Genomic DNA, 27,359 nt, shown 5'->3' with positions numbered 1-27,359 from the left:
AACGAATTTCAGTGAATCCAATATTTTATAATCTCCATCCGTACAGCCATTATCTGTTCCCCTTGTTCCTCAGGGGTCATGAGGGATCGCAGCTACATATTTGATAATTTATTTAAAATTATGTTTTAGACTTTCTCTGCTCTAAGTGAAAATGAAAATCCCCTAATGTCCCTATTAGGGTTCAGTCTCTTTGCGTTTCTCATCACTAAACCCCGTCTATATACCATTGAATCCTCACATGTCATCTTGGATATCATTAACAAAAGCACATGACCTCACACATATACATTCATCTGCCCCTACTTCTTGCTGATTTTAATCTCTGTCTCTAATCCTACAGATTATAGACCCCTTACTTCATCGCACACACACACGTACAAACACACACACACACGTACAAACACACACACACACACACACACACACACACACACACATGTTATTGACAGCATCTTCATTGAATGTGACAACCACCTCTGAGGCGTCCAACCCCCCCCTCAGCTTTCTCCCACATGACACCAGCTGAGACATGTACAGATATTATATGTTTGCACACTGTCGTCTCGTGTGTAATCTGCAGTGCTGTATCTCCTTCTTTTAATAACACGTACACTTGTGCATGCATGCCAACACACACACACACACACACAGAGATGCACAGCAAACATACAGCATTTGACCCGAGACTGACCTTTCTTAATTTATTGTTGCTTATGAATTGACTACAGCTTTACACACACACACACACACACACACACACACACACACATTGTTAAGGTGATTAAGTGCTCTGTATTAATCTGTGTCAGTGTCAGTGTTAAGACAAACAACTGAAATATGCTGACTTCCACCACATGTCAAAGGAATGATGCTCGGATTATACAGCCACACATGGCTCTGTGTGTGTTGTGTAATCACATGTAATCTGTAATTATATAGACACTGAACATGGGTCTCATATAATCCCTCCGACAGCAAGATATTATACTGTTATTTATACAGTACTGTATATATTATAGCCTATATCATATCATTTCAAAGAAAAAGAAGAGCTGAATAATCAAATGTTTTGTATAGCATTAATTCTTTAAAATAGTTTTTTCAAATATTTTGACCTTTGCAAAAATGTATTTACAAACTATAGTGCTTTAGTTTCAATGAGGGAATTTCTCAATCATTTTCACAGCTCTGAAGTCATTGTTGCCTTTATCTTTCACAACCATAACTAAATATGTAGTAGTTATAAAGAAAACCACAATATCCTTAAAAATATAACTAAACAAAAACGTAAAATAAGGATACAAATACTCTCAGTGCACTCCAGCAAATTTGTATTCATTCCTTTTTTCCTTTTGTCCTTTTGTCCTTCCATCCTTCTACTTGTAACTCTCCTATTGTCCCTATCTACCGTACTTGTTCGTGTACTCCCTCATCCTTCATCTTTTTCAGCTATGCAGTTCATCCCCCAGCTTTTCAAACAATGAATTTCAGCAGCAGTCAAACCGTATCTTCTTCGGAAAATGCAGCTATAAAGGACGTGATCCCAGAGAATTATTTTGCGTACAGTTTTATTTTTAGTGGCATTATATTCTGGTGTGTCCTCTGAGCATGTGGGTATGTTTATGCATGCGAGGGAATTGAGATTAATATAATGGAGAACTGCCAGTGTGTGTGTGTGTGTGTGTGTGTTTAATGGATTGATGCCAGTGAGTCTGCATCCAGCATTAGCTTGAGATCAGAGCGTCATGTCATGATCCTTTTCCCGTTTTTGTGTGTGTGTGTGTGTGTGTGTGTGTGTGTGAGAATGTATGTGCACTTGCCATAGTTAATCACTTTGATACTGATCGCTCGTCTATCTCTCTCCCTCCAACCTCTCTACATCATCATCATTCCTTTATCAGCTTTAAGCTCAGCCAATCGGTCGACATATAAGCAGGTCACCCGATACATGTACAGACAACCAGCGACTCCAGTGAGTGGGCACCAGCTCATGTTGCAGCTGCACAGAAACGTCACTAGTGCTAACGCTCACCTCGTGTCCTCATTCGTCATTGGGTAAAAAGTTTGCTGGACAGAAAACATTTCATACTTTAGTTAAATCCCAAATATGAGCCGCTCTTTAATCTTCCTCTTTGACAATTTCTCCCCAAAGAACTTTGTAACTTGTGTTTTGCAAAGGGATAAATAAATGATGAGTGGTCTGCACTTTTCACTCTGCTTTTACAATATGGTCTTTGTGTTGAGAAAGCAGCGATCTTTAGCCTGAATGTGTCCATTTCAAGCGGGATGGATCTGGCATTTGTGACAGAAATGCTTTGTAGCGGAGGTTTGTTTGGTTGCCAAGTAGGCCAGACCCTTATCCCTGCTTCTGCTTTCTCTCCCTTCACCATCTCCGATGCTTGTGGGGCCAGCTGACAATCGACGGTCTCGCAGTGTCCTCCGGTGGGTTGTGCGACTTTGTCACAGTCAAGTTGTTCGTAAGTGACAATAGGCATAGTCTGCTAGTCAGAACTTGACAAGCCAAAAATGACAATCTTTGAGTTAATTCTAGTGTAGTTTTTTAGTTTGGTCCATGTCCCATCCACTAACATGGACGAAGCCAGGTTTATGACCGATACTGCAGCCAGCTATTAGGGGGAGAATGAGATGCTTTGGCTTGTGCTGATGTTAGGAAAATTATATTTACCACTAATGTATCCACATCATTCCTATTTAAAGCTTTTTCTAAATTCATATTTTATTATTCCCGGTATTCCAGTCGTAGAGGCGAATGCAGAACCATGCAATATTGTTCAGACTTTATTGGTCTGAGCACAATCATGAGGCTAGCTCTTCATGTATAGCCCCTCGTTGGCCATCTGAGTTTGTGGAATCAGTAATTTCTTACAGCTAAAGTACAACAACATCTCGCATTTGGTGAAAAGAATCACGGAAGTGTCAGCAAAATGGTGACAAAGTGGCCGCAAGTCACTGACAGTGACATCTAAAGTAAAGTATTACACTGCAGTATTACCTGCAGTTTAGATTAGTTATTAAAAAGGAGCTACATACTATTTGTTAGAACTTAGTTTTACTTTTGCCGTTGCATTTAGTTGCAATGATCAAAATAGATTATGAAAGTTTCCCGGCAATAATATATAATTAGTCCTTCTCTGTTGACATATGCCCGTAATTTAGTTTCCATTTAATTTCTGTCTCCATCTATGAAAACCTTTACAGCCAAAACCTTTACAGATATGCAGTATTTGTTGGTATACGATAAATCAGAGAGTTTCAGACATCATTTACATGAATGTGGGTGCTTGGTCGCCATCTTGGCTCCACAGAGCAGCGTTGGACCGGAGCCAGGATGGCAGATGGTTGCTTGTCTGCAGGGTTTGGATCCTACAGGGCCTCTAATACAGCAAACAGTCGAAGATGCTGAAATTTATTGTGTCTCGTTTCTGTTTCTCCATCCATTTTTTTTATTAGCTGGTACGCTCTCATCCCTGATTCAAATTCTTTTAAGGTCTTCCCATCCCATCTATTTTGTCCTCTTTTTTTAATGGTGTTTCATCTTCCTTTTTTTATTTTAAAGTGAGATCCACTGGAAAACAGGCAATATAAGAATAGGAGAGAACAGTAATATAAATACAATTTTGTCTGTCTGTTCATCTTTTAATTGTGAGTCAGTTATGAATCCCTATGCCGATTCTGTGCATCTGAAATAAATTAAATTATCTCCTGGCAAAAAAATTGATAGAGTATGAAGAAATGCTGAATTACGTTTATAGATTTGTTTTGGCGTCGGTGTCAGAAAGTCATTTTATTCAGGAGAAAACACTGAACTGGATAGAATACTGCTGTTACAACAAAAATACTTTCATTCATTTCTATCTCTCTTTGTCGTCTCTTCCTCTTTTTTTCTTTTTATTTCATGTTTCGGACACTTTTTTATTCCTCTTATGTTCTATGTCCTTACCCGCTGATTTGGACTCAATATCATGCCTATCAACCTCCACTTCCCTCTCTCATCCCTCTCTCATCCCTCTACATCCCTTTCTCCTCTCCATCTCGCTTTCTCTCCTGGAGCAACAGTATGTGTACACCCGGTTGCCATGGCAACGCAAGGAGGCCACATCAGCGGGTGGATGAACAAAAGACCCAGAGACCCTCTTCCACAGAGAGAGCGAGAGAGAAGGAAAATCCGATTTCAGTTTTAGGCGAAGGGTTTGGTTTGTGCGGAAAAATGAGGAGGTGGAGGGGGAGGTGGGGAGAGGGATGGATCGCGTAGGTGAGGCGAGTTCATAAAAGAAAGAGAGAGAAAAAGCGAGTGAGAGAGAAGGGGGAAGGGAGATGTGGTTAACAGGCACAAAAAAAAAAAAAGAAAAAGAAAAGCCTAAAAAATGCAACAGTGCAGTGTATAATGTAAAACTGCAGCTGTGGCAGCACCATGGCCACCGGTGGTGTCTCACAAATTCAGATAATTCAAAAATAACTGAGGATCAGAAAAATGGGTTTTATCATCATTCAATCATTCTGTTTGATAACATCATCGTTAACATGTTGTTTCATCATTTTGTTGTGAAAAAATTAGATCATTTTAAAGACAAATTTCGAGATGTTTTTGAGGTATTTCACCAAATGAAATGAAACCTTTCTAGCTTCTTTATATTACTGACCCCATATTACTCCATTAGAAAGCTGGGTACATGCACCAGTAATGTGCCATGGACACCAGTGATGTTTGAGGAATGATGCTGGCATGATTTGAATGCGCATTATTGCCTTTGAGCCAGTAAGATGCGTACTGAAAGAGTTCACTGTGTTATGAGCAACTGGAGCAGTTTCCCAATCTGTGGTTCTGGTCCCCCTCATGAAATGAGAAACATTTGCGCTGTCGCCTCACACGTAAGGTTCCTCCACTGTCCAAAGACATGAAATTGGATATAGGTTAATGCTGCTTCATGGTTCTGCGTTGAAGCCATGTCGTAGGTACGTATGTAGCTTACGCACGGGGCTGAGCATTCATAGTTCTGCATAGGTGTGTGCACCACCGAAATGCTAGTGGACGTGGATCCGAAACGCTAGTGGCCACAGAGTTTCTATGCTACTGTGTTGAGTTTTTTCCTGATTCTGGTCCGCTTATTAGTAATAATTATGTTGCTGCAGATGCTGGTCATTCTGGACAAGGAGCATAAATTCAGTCTCACATAAGAAGCAGTAACCTGGTATCGATTAGTTGAGAAGAAATTACACTTGGGAAAATGTCTTCTTCAAGCCTTCCCCCTGTTATTCTGTTTGTTTATATTATCATGTTTTAAAGCAGTTTTGTTTCATTCATGGAAAAAGGCACAGCAACAACTTTGTGACTTGGCTCATACTATACAAGGCGTTTCCCGTGTTTCACTTAATGCCACACAGGCTCTTACCTCTCCCAGTCGTCTATACGGATGACCCTATTTGCTCTATTCACATCTATTACAGTTTGAAATCTGATTAACAGCGAGTGCTCTGCACTCCCATTTGTCTAAGTAAACATATGGAGCTGTGATCCTCCTCAAAATATACAGAAAGAGCCTTCAGGGCACTAGTGAGGGACCATATTCAATTATCCTGCCTATTAAAACTTGTCAGGGGTGTGTGTGTGTGTGTGTGTGTGTTAGCTGAAACAGGACAGCCTTATGCAAATATAATTACACAGATTAAACCACAGAGGGTCCTCAGGGTGGGGGTCTGGGTGAAAAGACTGGCAGCCGTTGTGTGTGAGAGCTGATGTGTGCCAGGAGGTAGGGCTGGTTATAGAGCTTGTTGTGTGTGTGTGTGTGTGTGTGTGTGTGTGTGTGTGTGTGTGTGTGTGTGTGTGTGTGTGTGTGTGTCGGTGTGTGTGTGTGTGTGTGTGTGTGTGTGTGTGTGTGTGTGTGTGTGTGTGTGTGTGTGTGTGTGTGTGTGTGTGTGTGTGTGTGTGTGTGTGTGTGTGTGTGTGTGTGTGTGTGTGTGTGTGTGTGTGTGTGTGTGTGTGTGTGTGTGTGTGTGTGTGTGTGTGTGTGTGTGTGTGGAGATACATGTATGTAGGTTGATGAGCACATGTGTGGGTGTTGACATTCTGGGAACACTATTCTTTACACCCTCTCCTCCATCCCCCCCCATTCGCACCACCATCACCCCATCCCCCCCAAAGCCTTCTTGCCTATCTGACTGTCTTCGGGGAGTGGAGGGAGCTCAAAGGAGCTCGGGAGTGTTTGGAGGAGAGATGGAGGAAGGGATGAGGACATGAACTGGAATGGAAGCTGGGATAAAGAAGAGTGTATTGATGAAAGGTAGACTGAATGAGTGGTGCCCAGGAGCAAATTAGCTGCCAATTTACACATATAGATAAAATAATATAATATGAGTAGAAAAATTAATGACATGGTGACAAGAAATCATTAGCTCTAGCTGTAAATGGCAATTATTTTGGGAAATAGATTAGATACTGATTTAATTGGTTTATTCCATCAACCTATAACTATCTTTGTATTCTATCAGTTACTACAGAGTGTTTAATTTCATTTTAGTTTGTTTGCTTTTATGATACCAAGTTATTTTTATTGTTATATTGTCCAGTGCTGTCCAGTACATGATGAAAGTTGCCTGTGTTAAAGCAATGATGACTTTGTTCCAGAGTGACTACTTTTCAGTTCTTTCCCCTACGATAGTTTATGTGATGGAGATGTTCAAAAGAGAGAAGGAGTGGCTAAAGTGATGTAATATTTTCTGACATTTAGAGGTGATTTTTGAGCACATTTACCCCCCCAGCTTTCTCCCTAACCGATCGGTATCCACGTTTTTGCCCAAGGGGGAACACCAGCAACCAAGTCTGTCAGATTCGATTTACCACCTGAGAATCTACCTGTTCACCCACTCAGAAGAAAAACAAAAGAAAAGGACATTTTTGTGACATTGTCTTTTCATTCTCACTCTCACTGGAGATGAACTTTCACACAATGCAGGAGACGCAAGCATACCCCAACTATGACAGCCATGAGTGACGTTCCATGTTTGCTGTACATGCCTGTATCTTATCAACTGCTGTTAAATATCTATATATACCCCGCTTATAATATATATTCAATACAAACTATATGATAAGCTGAATTTTGGACAACACAGCAAATGCTTCTCCTTCTGATGTACATCCAGTCGTAGGAGAGATGTTAACCAGGGTTCTTAATCCCTCTCCTCATAAGGGATGCACTCTTTTTACTTAAAAGAGACTCAAGGTTCCATAATTTATCCTCTAATCTCATACAGTATTAAAGAACCTATGATTTATTTGCTCTCTACCCACTTTAACACTTTTTTTTTTAATTCTCACTCAGACTCTCGGCCCTCTCCACTCCTCTCGTCTCCGCTCTTGCTAATCAGTTAGCAGATGCTCGGGAGGGAAAGACGCCACTCTCTTCCTCCTCCCTCCTGTCCTCCTGTCACTCCTTCTCTCCCCCTTTTAATTCCCTCTGATTTCCTTGCCTCTATCCCCAATTGTGAAACCTTAAAATGAAGGCACTGCTGTTGTGTGAGCAGACGCCCAGCTGGCTTCATCCGTCCCTCCGCAAACCTGTTCTCCCTCCTGATGAAATTATTAATCCATATTCATGTGCTGATTATTGAAGCATGCCCTTTATTAATTGACATGATGTGTTCTCAGACCAACATTTCATTAGTCCTCCATCCAAGCATTTATCTGCCTTCTTGCCAAGAACCAATTTACCCCCTTCTCTTTATGTCTACCTCTTATTCCACACCCACTCCATGCTCCCTGCTTTCTCAACCCTTCCTTCTCTTAACCACCGTCATTTCACCCTCCTGTTTTCTGTTTGCTCAAGGGGTGGCCTGGTGTCGAAAAAAGAAAAGGGCGAATGATGGAGATAAAAACACGTCTCATGATAAAGGGACATGATGATTATAACATCCCCACCAAGAAACTGTGATAATGTTAATTAGTCTATTGGAGCCTAACATGTATGTGGATGTTTGCTTTCTGAAGAAAGACTCACATTCCTTTTCATTCATTTTCTCTACAAAGAAATGCAAGGATTTAAGTAAAAAAAACATTGGAAATGTGATGGTACGGTGAGCATGGACAAAGTGGAATAAATGAGTGCTTTTCTTCATCGCAAATAAGATTTGGAGATGCTGGGGATTGAACCCAGGACCTCATACATGCGAAGCATGCGCTCTACCACTGAGCTACATCCCCTCTGAAAAGCTACTCTTTTTATTTTGAAGGAGACCATAACATGGGGAATATCCATTGTATATTCTTCATCTTGATTTTAAAGACTCTATTTTAGGGTTTTCTTCTTTTTAGGCTGCTGAAATCAATTATTTTCTTCTTTCAGATTTAGTAAATGTGGAGGAGAATGCAAATGCTCTAAGGAGAGAAGAGTAGGGTCAGCGGATCATTGTCAGACAGGTTGCAGCTGACAGAAAGGCCATGATAATGATCTTTGGTGAGCAGATTGAATATGTCTAACCTTGAGGTGGATGGTCCCACAATAGCAGAAGACAGCCTAGGCTGCTACTGAGGGTGTGGAGAATCTTTTCTTTGCAAATGTATTCTCCTTAATTACAGCAGTCTGAGTATTGTTGCTGTACAGTTTACTATCTTCTAATGACAACTTCCATCTCGATAGTGCTCTTTGTCACAAAGCAAAAGTCTCTTCACAATGATTTCATGAACATGAAAATTTGCATAGTGAATTTTAGTGTCCATCTTTCTGATTTGGTAGATTGACAAGAGCTGCAATGTGAAGAATTTCAATCACATCAACATGGAGAATTATGCAGTAAGCTGAGCTACATCCCCTGTACTTGTATGCTAATGCTTAAAGTATCAGAAACGATTAGTTTGTGGCATCAGTTCAAAGTCAATTAGTTGTGGAGCACCTTACAGAATACGTCCAGCTTAGAGGTGGAGCATATCAGATCTATGTGTGCAAGATTTGTACATATGTAAACAAATCTGCAAATGCGCTCTTCAGACTCTTTTGTTGGCCCCATAAGGATCAACCTACCACCTGATCCCTGCAGTGTGCAATACAACTGGAGATGCTGGGGATTGAACCCAGGACCTCATACATGCGAAGCATGCGCTCTACCACTGAGCTACATCCCCTCTGAAAAGCTACTCTTTTTATTTTGAAGGAGACCATAACATGGGGAATATCCATTGTATATTCTTCATCTTGATTTTAAAGACTCTATTTTAGGGTTTTCTTCTTTTTAGGCTGCTGAAATCAATTATTTTCTTCTTTCAGATTTAGTAAATGTGGAGGAGAATGCAAATGCTCTAAGGAGAGAAGAGTAGGGTCAGCGGATCATTGTCAGACAGGTTGCAGCTGACAGAAAGGCCATGATAATGATCTTTGGTGAGCAGATTGAATATGTCTAACCTTGAGGTGGATGGTCCCACAATAGCAGAAGACAGCCTAGGCTGCTACTGAGGGTGTGGAGAATCTTTTCTTTGCAAATGTATTCTCCTTAATTACAGCAGTCTGAGTATTGTTGCTGTACAGTTTACTATCTTCTAATGACAACTTCCATCTCGATAGTGCTCTTTGTCACAAAGCAAAAGTCTCTTCACAATGATTTCATGAACATGAAAATTTGCATAGTGAATTTTAGTGTCCATCTTTCTGATTTGGTAGATTGACAAGAGCTGCAATGTGAAGAATTTCAATCACATCAACATGGAGAATTATGCAGTAAGCTGAGCTACATCCCCTGTACTTGTATGCTAATGCTTAAAGTATCAGAAACGATTAGTTTGTGGCATCAGTTCAAAGTCAATTAGTTGTGGAGCACCTTACAGAATACGTCCAGCTTAGAGGTGGAGCATATCAGATCTATGTGTGCAAGATTTGTACATATGTAAACAAATCTGCAAATGCGCTCTTCAGACTCTTTTGTTGGCCCCATAAGGATCAACCTACCACCTGATCCCTGCAGTGTGCAATACAATTGGAGATGCTGGGGATTGAACCCAGGACCTCATACATGCGAAGCATGCGCTCTACCACTGAGCTACATCCCCTCTGTCTATAACAGCCAAGATCATTAAAATAACAAAGGCTCACATTGCCGATCTTGCTTGTTGTGAAATTGCAGTTTTGTTGTGTTCACAGACACACACCCTGCTTTAAGGTTCTGCTTTTTTACATGTAAGACCTGTCTGCTTTCTGTCTATATTTAAAAATTTTTTAAAAAATAGCCATTGATTTATATATTTACAGTATTAGACACCACTCACACAGCTGCAGACAGCCACACATTAACACAGTGAATAATTTCATCAGTGATTCATAGCCAAGTATAATTTGTAAACCACTGAATCGGCTGAATGAAATGATCTGCATCCAGCATATAACCATTATCTCTTATCTTTTCACCAATGGCTGCTGAAGTAATTATTCCAGTGTGATCTAACATAGTCTGTCTATTAAAGAATCTCATGCTTGAACGCTTCAGTGCTTATTCTGTGAGGTCATGTTGAGGTGGAGAGATTCACCTGTGCACAGGGGAGAAGTATAGAAGGGGCGGTTATGTAAGAGCTGGGTGTGTTCAGCCCCAACTCCTTTTGTTTGAGACCATGTGGCCACCAGTAAGTGTTTTGAGAGAAACTATTTTCGTAGTTTTTCCTGTAAATGAGTTGCAAGGCTTACATTTTCTTTTTGAAGCAGAAACATTTGACACAAAAAACAAGTTGGTTCAAGTGTGAACATCAACACATACCATGTCAACCATTTCAAACATTTTTAATTGGCAATAAAAGAACAGCTGACATGTAGCTTTTGAGTTATTCGTGGGTGTAAATGAAGTGGAGAATGTAAACCCTAGTCACTGGGAGAAAATCTGTGTTTAACAGTCCTGGAGCTGGACTTCACTCTGACAGCCGACTCGTGTACTGCCAAAGCTTTTCTTCCCCATCAAACAAGACATGCTTTGACACGAAAAGACCTTGAACACTTTCGGCGAAGCATCGACTGCCTCTGAAATGGGAACGTTCCACATCTGCTCGGGCCCACAGTGCAGCAAAGTGATAAAGCCAACCGAGGCAACTGCAGCCAGAGTCAGACGCTGTGGTGACATTTACTGTGAGGGGTTTTAATCTCTGTGCTATCAGCTACCCACAGCAGTTTATCTCCAGCGCTGGGAACAAGTTTAAAAAAATCAACACCAAAATCTGCCACCGTCATTGTCACTTCAATGTCATTTCTCCCTGAAATGCACATTTATATTTAGCCTACTGTAAAGCGTGCAACTGCTGCTAATGTTTAGAGCGTCACTCCACTTCTCTTAGGACTCTTTTTCTCACTGGATGAGAATCAAAACATGTTGTCAAGACCAGCTGTCTTATCCTCGTCCAGTTCAGACTCTTAAGAAAACAATGACCCCAATCGCCTCACATGCTGCAAATCTATAAGTAAACATATTGTCACATATTATCATCCACTGACCCACACTAACATCTGTCACACACAAAAACATACACACACACACACACACACACACACACACCAATCCAGTGACTGAATTATCTGTTGTTGGAAGCTTTAGTAACAATAAAAAGCAGGTGTATGGAACCATGTGATAAAAACATTGAAAGCTGGAGATCTGTTGATTAACTGAAGCTGAGAGCAAAACAGCATGATCAGGTGACCTATATTCTGTATGTATGTTGCACTGGGTCTCAGCTGTGCTCTAGCCTAAAAATACAAAGACTGTAATTAGCTTAAATCTATCCACCAATTCTAGGACTGATTTGCATGTCTTCCATCGGTCATATCAGCTCATTTTGATAATTTGAATATTTGAATTTGACCATATTGGACTGACATAGAAATTCATGTGTCTCGTGATTTCTGATCTCTGTTATGGCACCAGCATTCTTAGAATCACTTTCACCTCAGCCATTCTCTTCAAAGCAAAAGCGCACTGTTCATTTTGCCGCTGTAGTGCTTTGTAACAAGATGAACATTTTTCTTTTGAAAAATGGATGTCTGGCAAAGCAAATTCATTTAAATTTGAAGAAAACACTTTATTGCAGATATTCAAGAAAGGATGAATGAATGTTTTCTCAATTCACTCTGCATCAGACTGTTTATAAAAAAAGAATATTGTAGAACTGTTTGAGGAGGACTCGCAACTGAAAAGGAATAATTGTGAAGTTGCTCAGCATCATCAACACAGGACAGGCAAATAGCCCATTCCAAGCAGCCAGGTTTAGAACAAACACTGCACAAGTTTAATTCATTTGAAGTGAATTAAATAGCAGTGAAATCAGACCTAATTTGTCGGTTCCTGCACCTGTAGATTAGATGATTCACCATGGGAGCAGTAAATCTCAGTTTAAATATAAACCGGTTTTAAAATTAGCCTCCTCTTTGGCTGCGCCCCCGTATTCAGGATAATATTTTTTTGATTTATACGCCCTGGATCACAGTCATTTTTAAAGACTAGTCATGTATTAATGTCACAGGGAGCGGAGGAGATTCACTTTGTACCGAGCACTTGTTTCTTCAATTGGATCTCAGCAGGGTGGAAGCGTACAATGTCATACTCGCCCTGGGCTCTCTCCTGCTCCCTTAGCTACTCTACACTGTTGGGGTGGGTTAAAAGGATTAAGGGGACATTTACATAGGCTTGGGTGGAGCGCTGAATACGCTGGCAGGGACTCCCATAGTGGTATGTAGTCGAATATCGCTCTGCATGTAGCGTATTTTGGTGACATTGGAAAATTGCATACCATAACAGACGTTAATACACCCAGAGGATGAATGGGTGGATAAAGGAGATGTTGGGGGTGCGCATCTTGATGATGTATGTTGATCTATGAAGTCTGGATCATAAGGGAGTTGATGATGGCATAATCTACTTAATCTGATTGAGGGCAGGGTTGTCTTCACAGGCTCAATAATTGATAGCACCATCTGCTGTGGAATCAGTTTACCAGGATGTCGCGCATAAGGAATTAGGTTAGAGCAACACTTGGTAATAACAGTTTACCTTTCTTTGCCGTGAGGATGCTGATCCTGGAAAATTTGATTTAACACTCGGCTTTCTCCACTGTCACAACAGGATGAGTGTTCGTCCTTTGGGTTTGTGAGTGTATCTGCTGTTGATCCGTCCTCCAGAGCCTCTGGTTCATCTCCAAATGTTCTCTTGAGTGTAAATGACTATGATACTTTTGTCTTCATAGATTTTAACTTAAGTAGTTTAAGTCTGATTGGTCACTTTAGACAACTCTGATTGGCCTCTGCACTGATGCCAAGTTGTATATTAGAGTCTTGGTCATGAGAGGCCTTTAACACCATCTTTTGAAGCATAGGTCAAATAAAAAACATTTAAAAGCCTCACATTTTGTTTCATTCTGCAGCAGCTACTTCAAGTTGCAGAAGATGGATGTTCTCCCTACAACTGCAGAAGTAACGCATCGATGAGGTAAAAGTACATCTGGCCTGGAATTACTGCATTATATGATTAGGTTTAGCGGTACTAAATTTAAGTGATCAGTCCTTGACAAATGGCAACGAGTAAGCATGTCTTACTAAAGTACTTTGTGATCCTGAGAGGGATGAAGCTAGCGATTATATTAAAGAACGGCTATGACACAGACATGCAGGCTAATTATAGCTGAAATGATCCCTTTAATTAGACCAGGCTTTTTAATAGGATATGTTGTGTGTGTGTGAGGGTGTGTGCATTCATGTATGTGTTTACTTGTCTTTTTTTATTTATTCTGGTGTGTGTGACATGTAAATAATTGATTGTTTAGCATCCTTTGAACATATTTAATTCACAGAGCAGGGGTGGATGGTACACACTGTTTTCTCCCATGGCTGCATGAAAAAAAAAATGCCTGTGGTATCATGTGATAATGTTTGTGTGATTATCAGACCTAAACACTGAAAACAAGCCCAACGTGTTGTATGCGATGATGGGAGGTGACTTTGTTTCCCCTGCCAAGCATTGTGTTGTAACACCTCAGCGTAGGCGCAGCTGCCGCACAACATCTATATATGTTCCTTGGAAGTCATGTTGTGTTCATGTCACAATGGAAAAGATGGATTGGACGCTCTTATTCTGGAATGCTGGGAGAATTTTTAAGCCAAGAATTTAAAGACGATAGAGGCTGATATGAGGTTTTTTTTGGTTTCCCTTATTACGATACATCCAATGTGACATGCATTTGACATAAAGTAACTGCAATCCAGCCTGAAGGGTTTCTAGCGATCGCTGTGTTTTGGAGATTAGCCTTGAAAATAAATACAGATATGATTTCGGATTCTTACGTCCTGTTTTTCTTCCCCTCTTGTCTCCTGTGCTCTGCTCGCTCAAGGTTTTGCAGAGACAAATTTGAAGGGCGAGATGGACACAGGAAATTAGCAAAAATGTAACACAATTCTTGCATTTTGTAAAAATTTAACCACAGCGTTGAAAAAATTAGTTTACTCTGAAAGAAGAGGTATGCCAATATTGTTGTGAAACTTATCTCCAGTTGTTTTGAATTGATTCACCAGGAGGTAGGGTAACACTGCTAATGTAATTTATATAAACTATAATTTAACTGTGCATGTTGCCCTCATGACAAATAATTCTGTTCTTTGAGAATAATGGAGATGCTGGGGATTGAACCCAGGACCTCATACATGCAAAGCATGCGCTCTACCACTGAGCTACATCCCCTCTGTTTACAGCGATGAAGATCATTACAATAACAAAGGCTCACATTGCTGATCTTGCATGTTGTGAAATTTCAGTTTTGTTGTGTTCACACACACCCTGCTTTAAGGTTCTGCTTTTGTGCGGTAGCTATTACGAATTTAGAAAGAAAACACTTTTACAACGTTAGGGTCACTTTCTAACAATTGAGTAAATTATTAAGACCTGAATCCCCTGTACCCACATGTTAATGCTTAATCAGTAAATGCTAAGTAACAGAAATGATAATTATTTTTTGGCAACAGTCCAAAGTTAATAAGTAGTCAAGACCCATTACAGTATATGTCCAGCTTGTAGATGGTGCAAGGCAGCAACTCTGCCTTTACCTAAGGTACTCTTGAAAAGTCAATGTAAGTCTCAGTCAGATGCAAGGACATATCAGTTTGCAAGATTTGTACATGTGTAGAAAAATCTGAAATGTGCTCATGAGAATCTTTTGTTGGCCCCATAAGGATCAACTTCTACCTGATCCCAGATGTGCAATACAATTGGAGATGCTGGGGATTGAACCCAGGACCTCATACATGCGAAGCATGCACTCTACCACTGAGCTACATCCCCCCTGATTAAATGTACGAATTTATAAATAAAACATTTTTACAATGTAAGGGTCACTTTCTAAGCAATTGAGTAAATTATTAAGGGTCTTTCAATCATCTGACAGCAGTACAATGCAAAGAATCATGCATCCTATTGTGATAAACAGAAAAGCCAGTGAACAGCAGCTTTATGGACTGAGACACTGTTGATGAGAGAGGAGGTTTCCAGTGGCTTGCTGACACATCGAATCTTCCCCAACTACAATCAGAGCACAGGAGGGGATGAAGGTGGTATAAAGCTTGTAGACAAGACATAACACCCATTGTCTGTCGAGTATGAACTCTCAATGCCTGCAAGTTATGTTTTAGCTACTCGTGTTGAATAAGGGAAAGAATCAAGGCTATTTGATCAGATTGTGGCACCAGTTAATATCTGCAGTGGTTGGCCCACATTTCTACATAGTTTTTCTGTTAATGAGCGGGTGATGAGAAACAGATATGAAATTATCGTACATGATATGTTTGTGGCACTAGTCCATTGCAAATAGGTACTATCCATAAAGTTAATTATTCCAGGGGCATTGTGGAATAATTGTGGAGATGCTGTCGATTGAACCCAGGACCTCATACATGCAAAGCATGCACTCTACCACTGAGCTGCATCCCCTCCTATATATATTAGTTTTGATTTTTAGAAATCAAGTATTTTCTAAAATGAGTTATGGACATTGAGCTAATCATTTCCTGTTTTAGTTTGAAGTTTCTGACCCAGTGTGTCTCTATTTCACTTCCTGTCTTTGTCCTGTTTCCTGCTCCTGTGATTGTTTGCACCTGAGTTCGCCCTGCCTTTCTGTGTATATAGTCTCTGCAGTGTCGGCAGATTTGTACGATAATTTTGCCCTCTGAACAATCAAAAATGCCAAAATCCCTATAACGCATGTTCATTTAGTAAATTATTTACCGTATTATGCAGGACAATAATCAATATAGGAAAATATGGAATCCTGCATTTGTGTTTACACTTGTGGTGATCGTGATCTGTTTCTGTTTCTTTCCAGCCAATCATGCTTGGTCCACTTGCGGGCGATGTAGGAGACACAGGCAGTGATTCAGAGATGGTTTTCGAACTTTCTCACTGAGGCAAGCCCAGTTTATGTACACGTTTTTTTAATTTACGTGTTTTTTTCATGTGGCTAGATTTGTAGGTGGTGTTACATCTGGCAGTGCTGTGTGTGTCTCTGTGCTCCCCACTCTCAGTCAGTTCATTTGTTCACATCCTTGGATTTCCAAGTGTTTCAGTGTTGCTCCCCCCGCTGTGTTCCTGGTTTGCTCTTTTGCTTTAGCTGTTCCTTTGATGACATAGAAGGCTCATCTTCTAAGGGCCATTTTTGAACCATTTTGTGCTCAGGGTTAAGCCAAAAGAATAACGCTTGTTTGTGACTTACTATTTAACCCCACACGGGCTTTATATAAAAAAACACTTTAAAGGATTCATTAAGCAAATAATCCGTTGCTGTCAGTTTGCTTTAATGTCCTAGTGTCAGTGGTTATGGATACCTTTAATGCCTTAGACTGTTGCAAAGGTTAAAGATGTATACGATCTGAAGAGAAACAAAAGTGTTTTTGACCTGAACAGATCTATTAGTCTGTATGTAATGATAGTGATAGCACCTACCTCTGCCAAAAGGAGGTAAGCCTTGTTTTACAACTTTAACTAGATTAACATAACATTTTCACCGTGTGGTCCACAATTGATGGTGTGGACCGTAATGCATGATTAGTGGGAGGGGTCCAATGCTGTGTGATGTACCCAGACAGTGACGTGTTTATCCTTCACAAAATGCACAACACAGAGTTTGGACAGCTTTATTGATACATTTAGACAGACAGTCAGAGGGAGCAGACAATGTGGGCAGATGCATCATGGGAGGTGGAAGGCATGATGGAAAATATAAGGGACATGGGGGCAGAGAGAGTAAGAGACACAAAAGATGGAGGGTATACTACATCTTGGGTGTAATTAGGGAAATGAAAGCCGTTAACTAAATTAGTGTTTTTATGTGTGGACCCACTGCTCCCAATCTCCCATCCATTTGTGACCCCCTCCTCTCTGACACACACACACACACACACACACACACACACACACACACACACACACACACTGGAACTGAATTAAAAAGCATGACAGCGTTAATTGCCTCCCAAGCAAATAGATCAGTCACAGATTTGCTCAATTTAATACAAAGGCAGTCTGCAGAATAAGTAATATTTTCATATTCCTGGACAAAGTCCTCTTGCGTCTGCTCTGATGTCCAAAAACAAGGTCAATTACGCATCCTTGTGTGTGTGTGTGTGTGTGTTTGTGTGTGTGTGTTTGTGTGTGTGTGTGTGTGGCTTAGAGCTGATCAAGGAGCAACCCACTGGATTCCAAGCCATATAATTACATTTGCTGGAGTAGATGGCTTGTCAGTCTCTCTCCAGCTCTTTCGTCTGTCTGGTTTTCTTTTCTGTTGTCGTCCTCGACCTTTTCAAATCCCCCTCAGCGTCAATGTTCTCCAACTATGGACTCACTTGCAAAACCTTTTGGCCTAACCCAGACTTTGGTTTTGTCTGCCACACAAAAATGTTAACAAACACACTGTATATGCAAGCGGGCGCACATATACTGTACACTCACAGACTTGTGACGATGCATAAACAGGCACGCAGACTGCAACAAACATTAACCGAAGGAGCGCAGGGTCACGGATTGCAGCCTCCTTACATCAGGGTCTGAATATTAATGTGTGGTGACAGATAAGCAGCCATGGCAATCCCTTTCAGGCCATGCTCCTCGCTGGTTGGTGCTCGTGGTTAATCTATGCCAGTCTGAACAGCCAATTTATGTAAATGTTGTGCTTCAATTTCATCCAGTGTGTGTGTGTGTGTGTTTGTGTGTGTGTGTGTGTGTGTGTCTGTGTGTGTGTGTCTGTGTGTGGAGTGGTTTGAAGGTTTCCATCAATCTGAACGTGGCCGTGCATCTCGCTTTGTCTTCTGCCGCCTTGTTCACAGATATCTGGAAGAAAAATGAATTGGGTTGACTTCCCCCAGTGCCAATGTTCTTCTTTGCATTGTTGTCTGGATTAGAAATCCTCCTTTTTTGTATTTGCTTCACCTGTCCAGAAGTTAATGTCAACACTGTTTAGTTTTATCCCACATGGACTTCAGTTGGTCTAAACAATGCTTGACCCAGACGTGGATCTGAACCTCCACCCTGACACTGATGAATGTGCTCGCCTCCCAGAAGTCATGGGTGAAGGCAGGGTGGGGTTTTGCTAAAGCACCGGCAGCTCCAACTGCCTTGGCCATCACAAACGAATGAAGACGTCTATTGTGAATATGAGTGATGTTTCATCATTCAAAAGTCATTGGCCTCGTAGAGATGAGACACGCACAGTGTGAGCTTAATCGGGCTCGATTAGAGAGGGCGCCACTCACTTCTTGGCTCTGTTTGGCTTTTTCTTTATCATCGCTCCCTCACCTCTGACCCCCGTCCTACTCCTTCCCCCTCTTCATCTACCAAATCCTTTAATCCCAGCTCCTCTGTGACCCCTCCTTTTTGTCCACGGGTTGGGGTACATGTCTGCACCCCCGCCCCGTGAAATTGGCCGGTTAGCGCTGCCAGCCATGCCGCTCGGCTCGCGGGAGAAAGAGAGGGAGGAAGTGGGGAAGAGGGTGTCCATTTTTCCTTCATCTTTTATGATGCTGCTGTGCGGCTGTGAAAAACCCCCAGCAAAGTTGCAAAACAGGATGGAGCAATTTCTAATTGGCTTTTTTAGATAACAGTGCCTCTTCACTTGCAGTTATGATTATGTTTATTTATATTTTTGAGGCACTGAAGAAGAAATTGTCAGGCCAAATTAACAGCACATGGCAGAAAACATGCTCTCTGTGAGTTATTAGTGTGGTTAAGGCCTGGAGACCGTTGACCTCACATCTACTGTTTAATCATCTTTACTTTGGAAGCCCAGCCCCCTTCTACCCAACAGCCCCACACACCACCTACCCCAACCCCCAAAACCACTATGTGAGATGACTTACAGATGGATTAAGAGCGCCATAACACAGAGTAAAAAAGGGGGAAAGGGAGAACACGGATTAAAAGTAAACTTTAAGGAGGCTATTTTGAATGAAAATTGTTTAATTATGTGAAATGGACATGCATTGGATACTGTATGTTCCTGCATTGTCAATGGAAGGGAAATAAGCAAGGCTATGACACCAAAGAAATCAATGAACAATGTACTTTCTGATATGGTCTCATCTGTGGATTGCATGTAAAGATGGACAACAACTCTGGAAATGAAGCTTTAATATCCCGAATACTAACGCTGCCATTATGCATTTGGAGCCAGAATCTGCGCTGTAGCGATTGGGGGATAGAGTGGTGGGAGTGAGATCCCATTGAAACATACACTCGACCAATCATGAATCAGTCTCAGCTGTCAAATCATGACTCATCTCACTGTTTTTGTAGCATCAAATTACTGACATCATAAAACCAAGCTTACAATACAAACTGTGACAAGAACTACCTAAAATGACAGAAACCACCTACCTAAAAATATATTTGACGTGTACTTCTACTTTTTAGTTTGCTCCATATCTCATCCACCAATTTAGCCGAAAAGTAAATGCTCCAGCCTACTCAGAATAAAATGGGAGATGAACATTGTTTTTTTGTTCATTTATTTAACCACTAAATGCTTTTATCTCATTGTACTGCACGATATGAACTTTTACAGGATATTATCACATTTAAACCTAAATGACCACGCTGCCGATCATTACCACACATGAAATACAAAGATATTGTAAAGAACCTGACCGAATACAAAACACCACTGTGTGCTTTAAATGCACCTGTCCCTCTTGACGTCATACGCTTACCTGTTGTCATCCGCTTTCCTCTCGCGCTGCTTGTTTTCCGGAAGGCGGGGCCGCGCGAGACGCTTGTCTTTCACTCGGTCTGCGCTCGCGCTCCCACATCCGTCAACCTTCGTATCACTGAGCGGCCGTGCAGCAGCGCGCACTCCCTGTTTTTTTGTTTTTACGCGGATTTAAACGTGATTGTTTTTTTTTTAAATACTTGTTTCGCTTTTTTATATATTTGCCTGGACGGTTTTAAACTGGTAGAAGCGGGCGGACGTTCGTTGATACCGGCGGGACAGAGTCAGCGACACCGGGGCACAGAGCGTGGAGAGCCAGGCTTATTCTAACCCAGTACACCGGGACGTTGATTCGTGCACCAGAGGACTCCTCTCTTTCAAGACTTTGACTCACAGTTTGTGTTGAATACACCGATGGGCTCGCTCTTATAATGAACCTCCCGCTGTTCGGTCGCCTTTCCGTAGAGGATAATACGAGCCTCAGCTGCGCGGAGCGGATGCATGCGCGTCAGTGAGCTTTGTGCAGGCTGCAGCTCCAGGAAAAAGAGTAACTGAGAAACAGATTAAAGATATTCAACAAGCATTTGCTGCATTTAGAAACTGCCACTGCAACTTATTCACTTCTGTCTTCTTGGAGAAACCCGTGGAGCCCAGGATCAGGATGCACAGTAGCTGAGACTCACCAGTCCGGGACTTTGGTGTTTGAATCAGATCGGAAGGCATCTCCAGCTCCCCCTCTGGACCGGGACATGGGCCGAATCAGGGTGACTAGTGACGGGGCGATGCTGATCGTGCTCTCGGTGCTGTGCTTGCTCTCCGAAGCCTCCTGGGCTGCGACCCTAGGCGGAGTGGAAGGCGGCTACAACCTGCAAGGTGAGGGCAAACAAAAACTCAGTACAGCGATACGTGTGTGTGAGAGAGATAGTGTATGACAGTGGTGAGGCTGAGAGTGATATTTGAATTTTAAATTTTTTGCAAGTGTGTCAAATATCATCTATACTCCTAGTGGAGTAACACCTGCACCTTTAGTGGACTTTGCTTGTTGTCTAAGATTATTTAACCGCATGCACCTGTCAGAGTGTGCACAAAATAATGCGTAATAAGCTTTTGCATGTATTTTGCGCAAACCCCAAATCTGCAGGTATACGACCTCAGAGCGCAGGTTCACAGAGCTGCCCTATGCCTTGTATTGCAGCTTGATAGATGGTGGTGTTGGCGAAGCAAGCAGGTGCCAGACTTGTTCTACCCCAACGCCAACAACAAGTGCACAGACCAGGGCTCAAACACCGGGCTGCTGGTTCATCCAGACACGTAGCAGTGTTCAGAATTAAAGGGACAGCTCTGTGAAATGCGTTTCTCTCTGGAGGGATTGATGCGTGAGGGGAAATTTATCTTTTTCATTTGCTCTGATCTGGGGAAGGCAGAGGTCAGGATCAGCAGCTCTGTAATCAGCATCTTGCTCCAGGACACTTCAGCAGAGTGGACACATGGGCTTTGATAGAACACAGGGACTTTAAATACATCACAAAATTCACCCTTAGTGAAAAGCAGCTTTGTGCATCAGCCATACGCAAAAATGTTAAGTGGAAAAATGATGAAGGGGACCAGACACATATCTTTGGATGGGCATAAGTCAGAGAGAATGGAAGAGGAGCTGGGCTCTGAAACAAGCCCCCTCTTTGTGGCCACCAGGGTCAGAAGCACAGACTTGCAAGCCGCCTTGTTTTCTGCAAACTGACTGACAGTTAGAATGGAAAGCACAAAATGAGAGCAGACATCCATCACAACAAAATAATAAGAAGCGTATGAGGCAATATTCACACAGAGCTATGTGTTGATCATTTGGAGATTGGACTCCAGTCGGTGTGAGTGTGTCTGTGACTCTCTTTGTTTGCTGGATAATAACCATCTATAATATCTTCATTTGACCCCTATTTCTTTCTCAATGCATTTCTTTTTTCATCCCTATTTCAGCATTTTGTACCCTGCTGTTTTTTTCCTCTACTCCACCATGTGATGGTGTTTACACCCAGATGCAGCGAGGCAGAAAGATTTAGAGGTTGCGTCACTTTGTCCAATGACCATTAGCCTGCACTCCAGTCACCTGCCTGTATTAATGGGCTTTGCTCCACCCCTGCACTGTACAGCAGAACTTATTGTGCTGTAATCCTTTGCATTTCTCTGACTGACTCTCATCGCAGCACTGACTTGAGACGGTCCCTGTTTGCCGTTGCTTTGCTGGATGAATGCAGTGTTTTGTTGGGTCGGATCCACTGTCTCTAAGTGTCCTTACGCAACTGTGGCCTGTGGCACGCTGGCCCCATGATAAATACAGTTGGAGCGAGTTCCAACAAACAGCAATGAGACGGAGACGGAGATGCACACATCCAGATATGATGCCCCACTTAGCAGCGGTTTCGTTAATTTTCCTTTAACAATTGGAGAAGAAGAAATGCATCAATATTTTGATGCATTTCTTAATACCAGTTCACCTAAAAGTTCCTGCAGGGTGTGTTTGTGTGCGTGTGTGTCCATGGGTGTGCATGCGTCTGTGTGACGATCTCCTAGGTGAAACACTGGAGTTGTTATGAACAACTGGTCAGGTGATTTGTGTTTGTGTGTGTGTGTTTGTTTGTGTCAAGCTTGGTTTGCAAGTACAGCCACATCCGAGTGGCTCTCAGCACTGAGTGTGGAAGGCACTTCTGCTCCCTCGACCCCAGAAACTCTGACATCCATTGTGACCAGAGGGTGAATCCTGTTGAGTTTGGTGATAACCTGTCTTTACAGCTTGCATTACCAATAGGCCAGATCATGCTCAGCCAAATACTGTTGCAGCTGTACTTTGAAATAGGTTCAAATTTTAGGTAATACATGTAGTTCTCCAACAAACATATTTGCTCTGTGAAATACATGAAGTTAAGAGAAATTTCCTGTTTTTATTTATATTGTCTCTCACTCTCACATTTAAAAAATGTTGTTCTGTTAAGATGTGCACATAATAACTAGTGGCTAATTAGACTGTCGCGGAATTGTTCCAGCTCTGTGGTTAAGTGTTTGGGGAGAAGTCATAAAACTGCTCGGCTGAAATTGCACGCTGCCTAATGATGTTACCATCAGAGTGTGGGATTTTAAATTCAAAGAAGTCACGAGCAACCCTGCAGGGTGTCATATTGTGCTTCTACCAATAATATGAACCTTATAGCATCAAAAACAAATTCATAAAGTACACCTTTATATGAAGACATGTAAGAAAATTAAAGAAAGCATCATATTTATGTTCAAAGAATACACGGTTGCTGATGTAATATCTATATTTAATTCCTGTGTGTTCATGAAACAAAACAAAACTTTCCATGTTTTGTCTTTCCGCGTGTGTGACGGGATCAGAGTCTCTCTGCCAGCTCCAGTCAGTTCCACTGCTCGCTCCAGCAGCTGTTTAATGCCCCTCACATGAAACTCATTAGGGTGTCGGCCCACATGGGAGGGGGGCCCGGCTCCCAGTGGTGCACCGGCTGTGTGGCTCGGGGTCCATTTATGGTGAGGGAAAGAAGGGCTATGTCTGATTTGATTAGCTTGGTTAGCTAGAAACTATGCAGATACATAAGCGCTACGTTGCGCCCGAGGCCACCCAGTGTCTCTCCATGCTGTAGCACCTGCCCGCGCAACCAAAACTATACTTTTTCTTTGTTTGCAGTCAACAGGAGCTTTGCAGAATCTCTATTCAAACATCTCTCCCCCCAGAAGCTCTCAATGATGGAGGTTTGATTCCTCTATTGTAGATTTTTGTTTTCATGCAAACATTTGTACATGGCAAATGTGTGTGTGTGGGTGGGAGTCCCGTATAACAAAGATGATCAAAGCAGCCTGGAAAGAACAGAGTGATGTCCCTACATACTTTGGAATGGTGAGTGGGGCCAGAGACTCTGCTCTGTGCTCGTCATGAGTTTGTTGTTCATCCCTGCTGATCAGTTTCATGGCTGGAATCATTTATGCCATCATGGGTATCTTGTTTGGATGAGAGGTTGGGTCGAAATGCTGTCATCGCTGCAGTGTTTCCATATCAGAGAAACACCCGGGGATTAGACCAGGAAGAGTGTAACCACCAAGCGTCTTAACAGAGCTTTGCCTGTGAGAACTCATGTGGACTTCAATAGATTATGTGTTTGGGTTGAGGCTGCATTGTTGTCTCCCACCAGGGAATATGAAGTGGTACTGCAAAGACAAGAGGAGAGCCTTTCTTCTCTCTCTTCCCTGCATCCTATTCTATCTTGTTCTTTGTTATTCCTCTTCCAGCCCCTCATCCCTCTCCAGCTCCTAAGTGTGGACGAGAGGGCCTGCTGGAAATGAGTGGTACCATGGGAATGAAGAGGTATCAGAAATGCTTTCAGGGCTTCTTTTAGTTTAGCCCGATAACCCCCAGGTCTTTGTGGGCTGGGGCTTGAGCGCATGATGGTAAGCTGCGTCATTTGAAAAGCCCCCTTATATCTATAGCATATCTCTCTGGCTTACACAGAAATACCACATCTGATTACAAAGTTTCCATCATGACATTTGTGGTTGTTAGTCTGTAAGTCAACATTTAGCATATCTTTCCATTTCTTCTCTCTGTTTTACTTCTCTGCCTTTAACCCTTTTCTTTTATCTGCTTAAGCTCTTTGTGTTCTCTTCAAACTACTACTTTTTTGATGTCTTTGTTGCTATCATGACTGACTCACCTTTTCATTTTCGCGACATTGCTTTCAGACATGCACTGAACTTTCTGAGCAGGAGGATTCTGTGTTGCTGAATGAGGAGAATCTCCCACCTCGTTGTTCTAACTCTGGAGAAAGTTGGACTCAATTGTGCAGACAATCTCCCGAGTTCATGTCTGAAATCAGCTTATGGTTTCAGAGATATTTTAAACTGAGGTAAAAATGAGTGAAATATTTTGCTACAAAAGGCGGAACTCTGAAAACAGATAGGAGGGAGAAAAATTGAAAAAAAGAAGAAAAAGAGGAGTACATTCCCAGCCGTCATCACCAACCTACAGAAAATATTCTCACACTCCTTCAGGCATTCGTCAGCAGAGTTCATCAGCATCTCATGCGCTTCCACTCATAATGCTCTCTCTGTGAAGTTCCGTCATTGCCCACGGTTCTGAGCATTACATTAGCAATGCGTACGTACATAGTTGTTCGTGTCCCACATTGTTTGTGAATGGTTGGCCCACACAGGCACTCCTGTGGCTGGAGCATGTCACAGTTAAGGTCAAATCGAGTCAGATGTCAAAGGTCAAACACTCACACACACACACACGCACACACACAGTCTACGCAAGCAGTTGCCCTGTGTTGGGTTCCCAGGAGGATTTCATGACTTTGCTGGCTTTTTCTCTCTGCCCTAATTCGCCATTTCTTATTACACCTCATCTATTCCCGCCTAGAATGACAGCACTGGATGGTTTATAATGCAAGACACTTGAAGGTCAATGACGGGGGTAGAATCATAGCGTGGGTGGGCTGCTAGAATTCTCCTCCGTCTTCATTCATTCCTCCCTTCCTCCCTCCCTCCTTCCAGTCTTGTTCTCACTCCCTCGTTCATAAAAATCTGGTGAAATGTGCTGTGTCATGACGTTGAGGCAGTTTGAGTATTCTGGGGTGGGGGTTTAGCACACAGGGCAATTTGTATGTATTACCATCAGAGGGTTCTAGAGCCAGAGACTGCATTATACACCTCAAGCATATCACAAAGTCATTGGCATGCACTCCCCGCTTCTCGGCCCTCACCTCCCTCCTCCGTAGCCCTCTGTTGCGTGAAAATCCCATCTGATTTAAAGCAAGTTGAAACCAATTATAATGTGCTGAGAACCATTTTCAGCTTTTTAACACATGGGATACACTTAAGCCGTCGAATTTTCTTTTTTTCAACTTTTGCTCTATTTAATTTCAAGATAAAGTGATGCTTTTTTGGAGTTGTGTTTTAATCAAACCTGGGCAGTCCCAGCGGCTTTATTAAATTAAAGTATTGCTTCATGTGGTGAATAAGATTGAGGACTCCTCCCTCAGAGGCCTCGCTGTTCAATACTGCTGACTGGTGTCTGGGGCCACCATTACTCACATTAACCAGGATTGATTTTATCGTTCACCCACTGAAGGTGACGGAAAATGGACAGAGAGGAGGTTGGATTTTAATGCTGTGACCCAAGAAAATAGGGGTGAAAAGCAGAAGAGGAGAGAATGAGATGAAAGGAACAAAACAAGGTCAAGAGAACATTTAAAACCGATCTGATAAGATTCGAAAAGTGAGACAGAAACTAAAAGTCATTGATGAAATTAGACGGAGAAAGAGCATCATTGATCCGTCTTATTCAGGACAAAACCACAGAGACAGACAGGAGGCGATGGGTGGGACGGGTTAAAGACGAGGTCAGAGGTCCTGCACAAGGTCAACCTGTTCACATAAAGGTGCAGACAGCATCCACTAAGGCTGGGAGCATCTTCTGCCCTAATGCACACACAAAGACAAGGACACACACCAGACTGGGGTCACAATGAGACGCTCCTCAGAGAGTAGGTGGTGGAGTAGATGTTTACTGAGACTGATTGGAAGTCTGGAATCAACAGAAGTCATCAATCAATGTAGCTGTCAGTCAATGTCGGATGTGTGTGTGTGTGTGTGATTTTTCAGGTCATAGGGTGCATTAACGGAAACACTTGAATGTGAAGGCATGTTCCATCTATTTGTGTTTTTACTACATTCCTAACACCAAAAAGAATTATGGATTTAACCAATAATGGAAGCAATTGAGATCATGAGGGCCTTTGTGTACATCTAAGGCTCATAATTGGACTTTGGGTGTGCCTGTGCATGTGTGTGTGTGTTTTCTTGTTACATGACCTGTGTCAGCAGTAAGGTGAAGGAAGCAGTATGGGTGGGGGAGGAAACACACTGATTGGTGACTGATTTCCACATTTCAGTTGAGTCTCTGCCTGCAGCAGCTACAATCACATCCAAAGCTATGGACATGTGTTGTTTTCTTGCTGTTTGTGTCACAAGAGGTTGTGATAAAAGGTGGACTGCTCATTATGTGATGAAAGCACACACACACACACACACACACACACACACACACACACACACACACACACACACACACACAACCTTTGCT

General features: G+C 42.1%; 1 protein-coding gene and 5 non-coding genes across 6 annotated transcripts in view; 1 reads left to right on the top strand and 5 right to left on the bottom strand.

Moving 5' to 3' along the window:
- Positions 1–8,146: 8,146 nt before the first annotated feature.
- Positions 8,147–8,218, bottom strand: trnaa-cgc (transfer RNA alanine (anticodon CGC)). The gene has a single exon. It is a non-coding gene; the product is annotated as a tRNA-Ala (tRNA).
- An 846-nt stretch (positions 8,219–9,064) lies between these two features.
- On the bottom strand, positions 9,065–9,136 carry trnaa-cgc (transfer RNA alanine (anticodon CGC)). The gene has a single exon. It is a non-coding gene; the product is annotated as a tRNA-Ala (tRNA).
- An 846-nt stretch (positions 9,137–9,982) lies between these two features.
- On the bottom strand, positions 9,983–10,054 carry trnaa-cgc (transfer RNA alanine (anticodon CGC)). The gene has a single exon. It is a non-coding gene; the product is annotated as a tRNA-Ala (tRNA).
- A 4,580-nt stretch (positions 10,055–14,634) lies between these two features.
- On the bottom strand, positions 14,635–14,706 carry trnaa-ugc (transfer RNA alanine (anticodon UGC)). Its single transcript has one exon. It is a non-coding gene; the product is annotated as a tRNA-Ala (tRNA).
- A 525-nt stretch (positions 14,707–15,231) lies between these two features.
- On the bottom strand, positions 15,232–15,303 carry trnaa-cgc (transfer RNA alanine (anticodon CGC)). The gene has a single exon. It is a non-coding gene; the product is annotated as a tRNA-Ala (tRNA).
- Positions 15,304–20,023: 4,720 nt separating this feature from the next.
- LOC133950198 (semaphorin-4F-like) overlaps positions 20,024–27,359 on the top strand; it is a 46,786-nt gene continuing 39,450 nt past the window's right edge. The window contains exons 1-2 of the mRNA XM_062384437.1: positions 20,024–20,759; positions 20,850–21,085. Coding sequence (XP_062240421.1) covers positions 20,962–21,085 — 124 coding nt within the window. The 5' untranslated portion in view covers positions 20,024–20,759; positions 20,850–20,961. The remainder of the gene's footprint in view (positions 20,760–20,849; positions 21,086–27,359) is intronic.

The sequence above is a fragment of the Platichthys flesus genome, chromosome 24, assembly GCF_949316205.1.
Source record: "Platichthys flesus chromosome 24, fPlaFle2.1, whole genome shotgun sequence".
In the NCBI taxonomy this organism is placed as follows: Eukaryota; Metazoa; Chordata; class Actinopteri; order Pleuronectiformes; family Pleuronectidae; genus Platichthys; species Platichthys flesus.
Note: the sequence above shows the minus strand (reverse complement) of the source record. Positions and strands in the feature narration are given on the sequence as shown.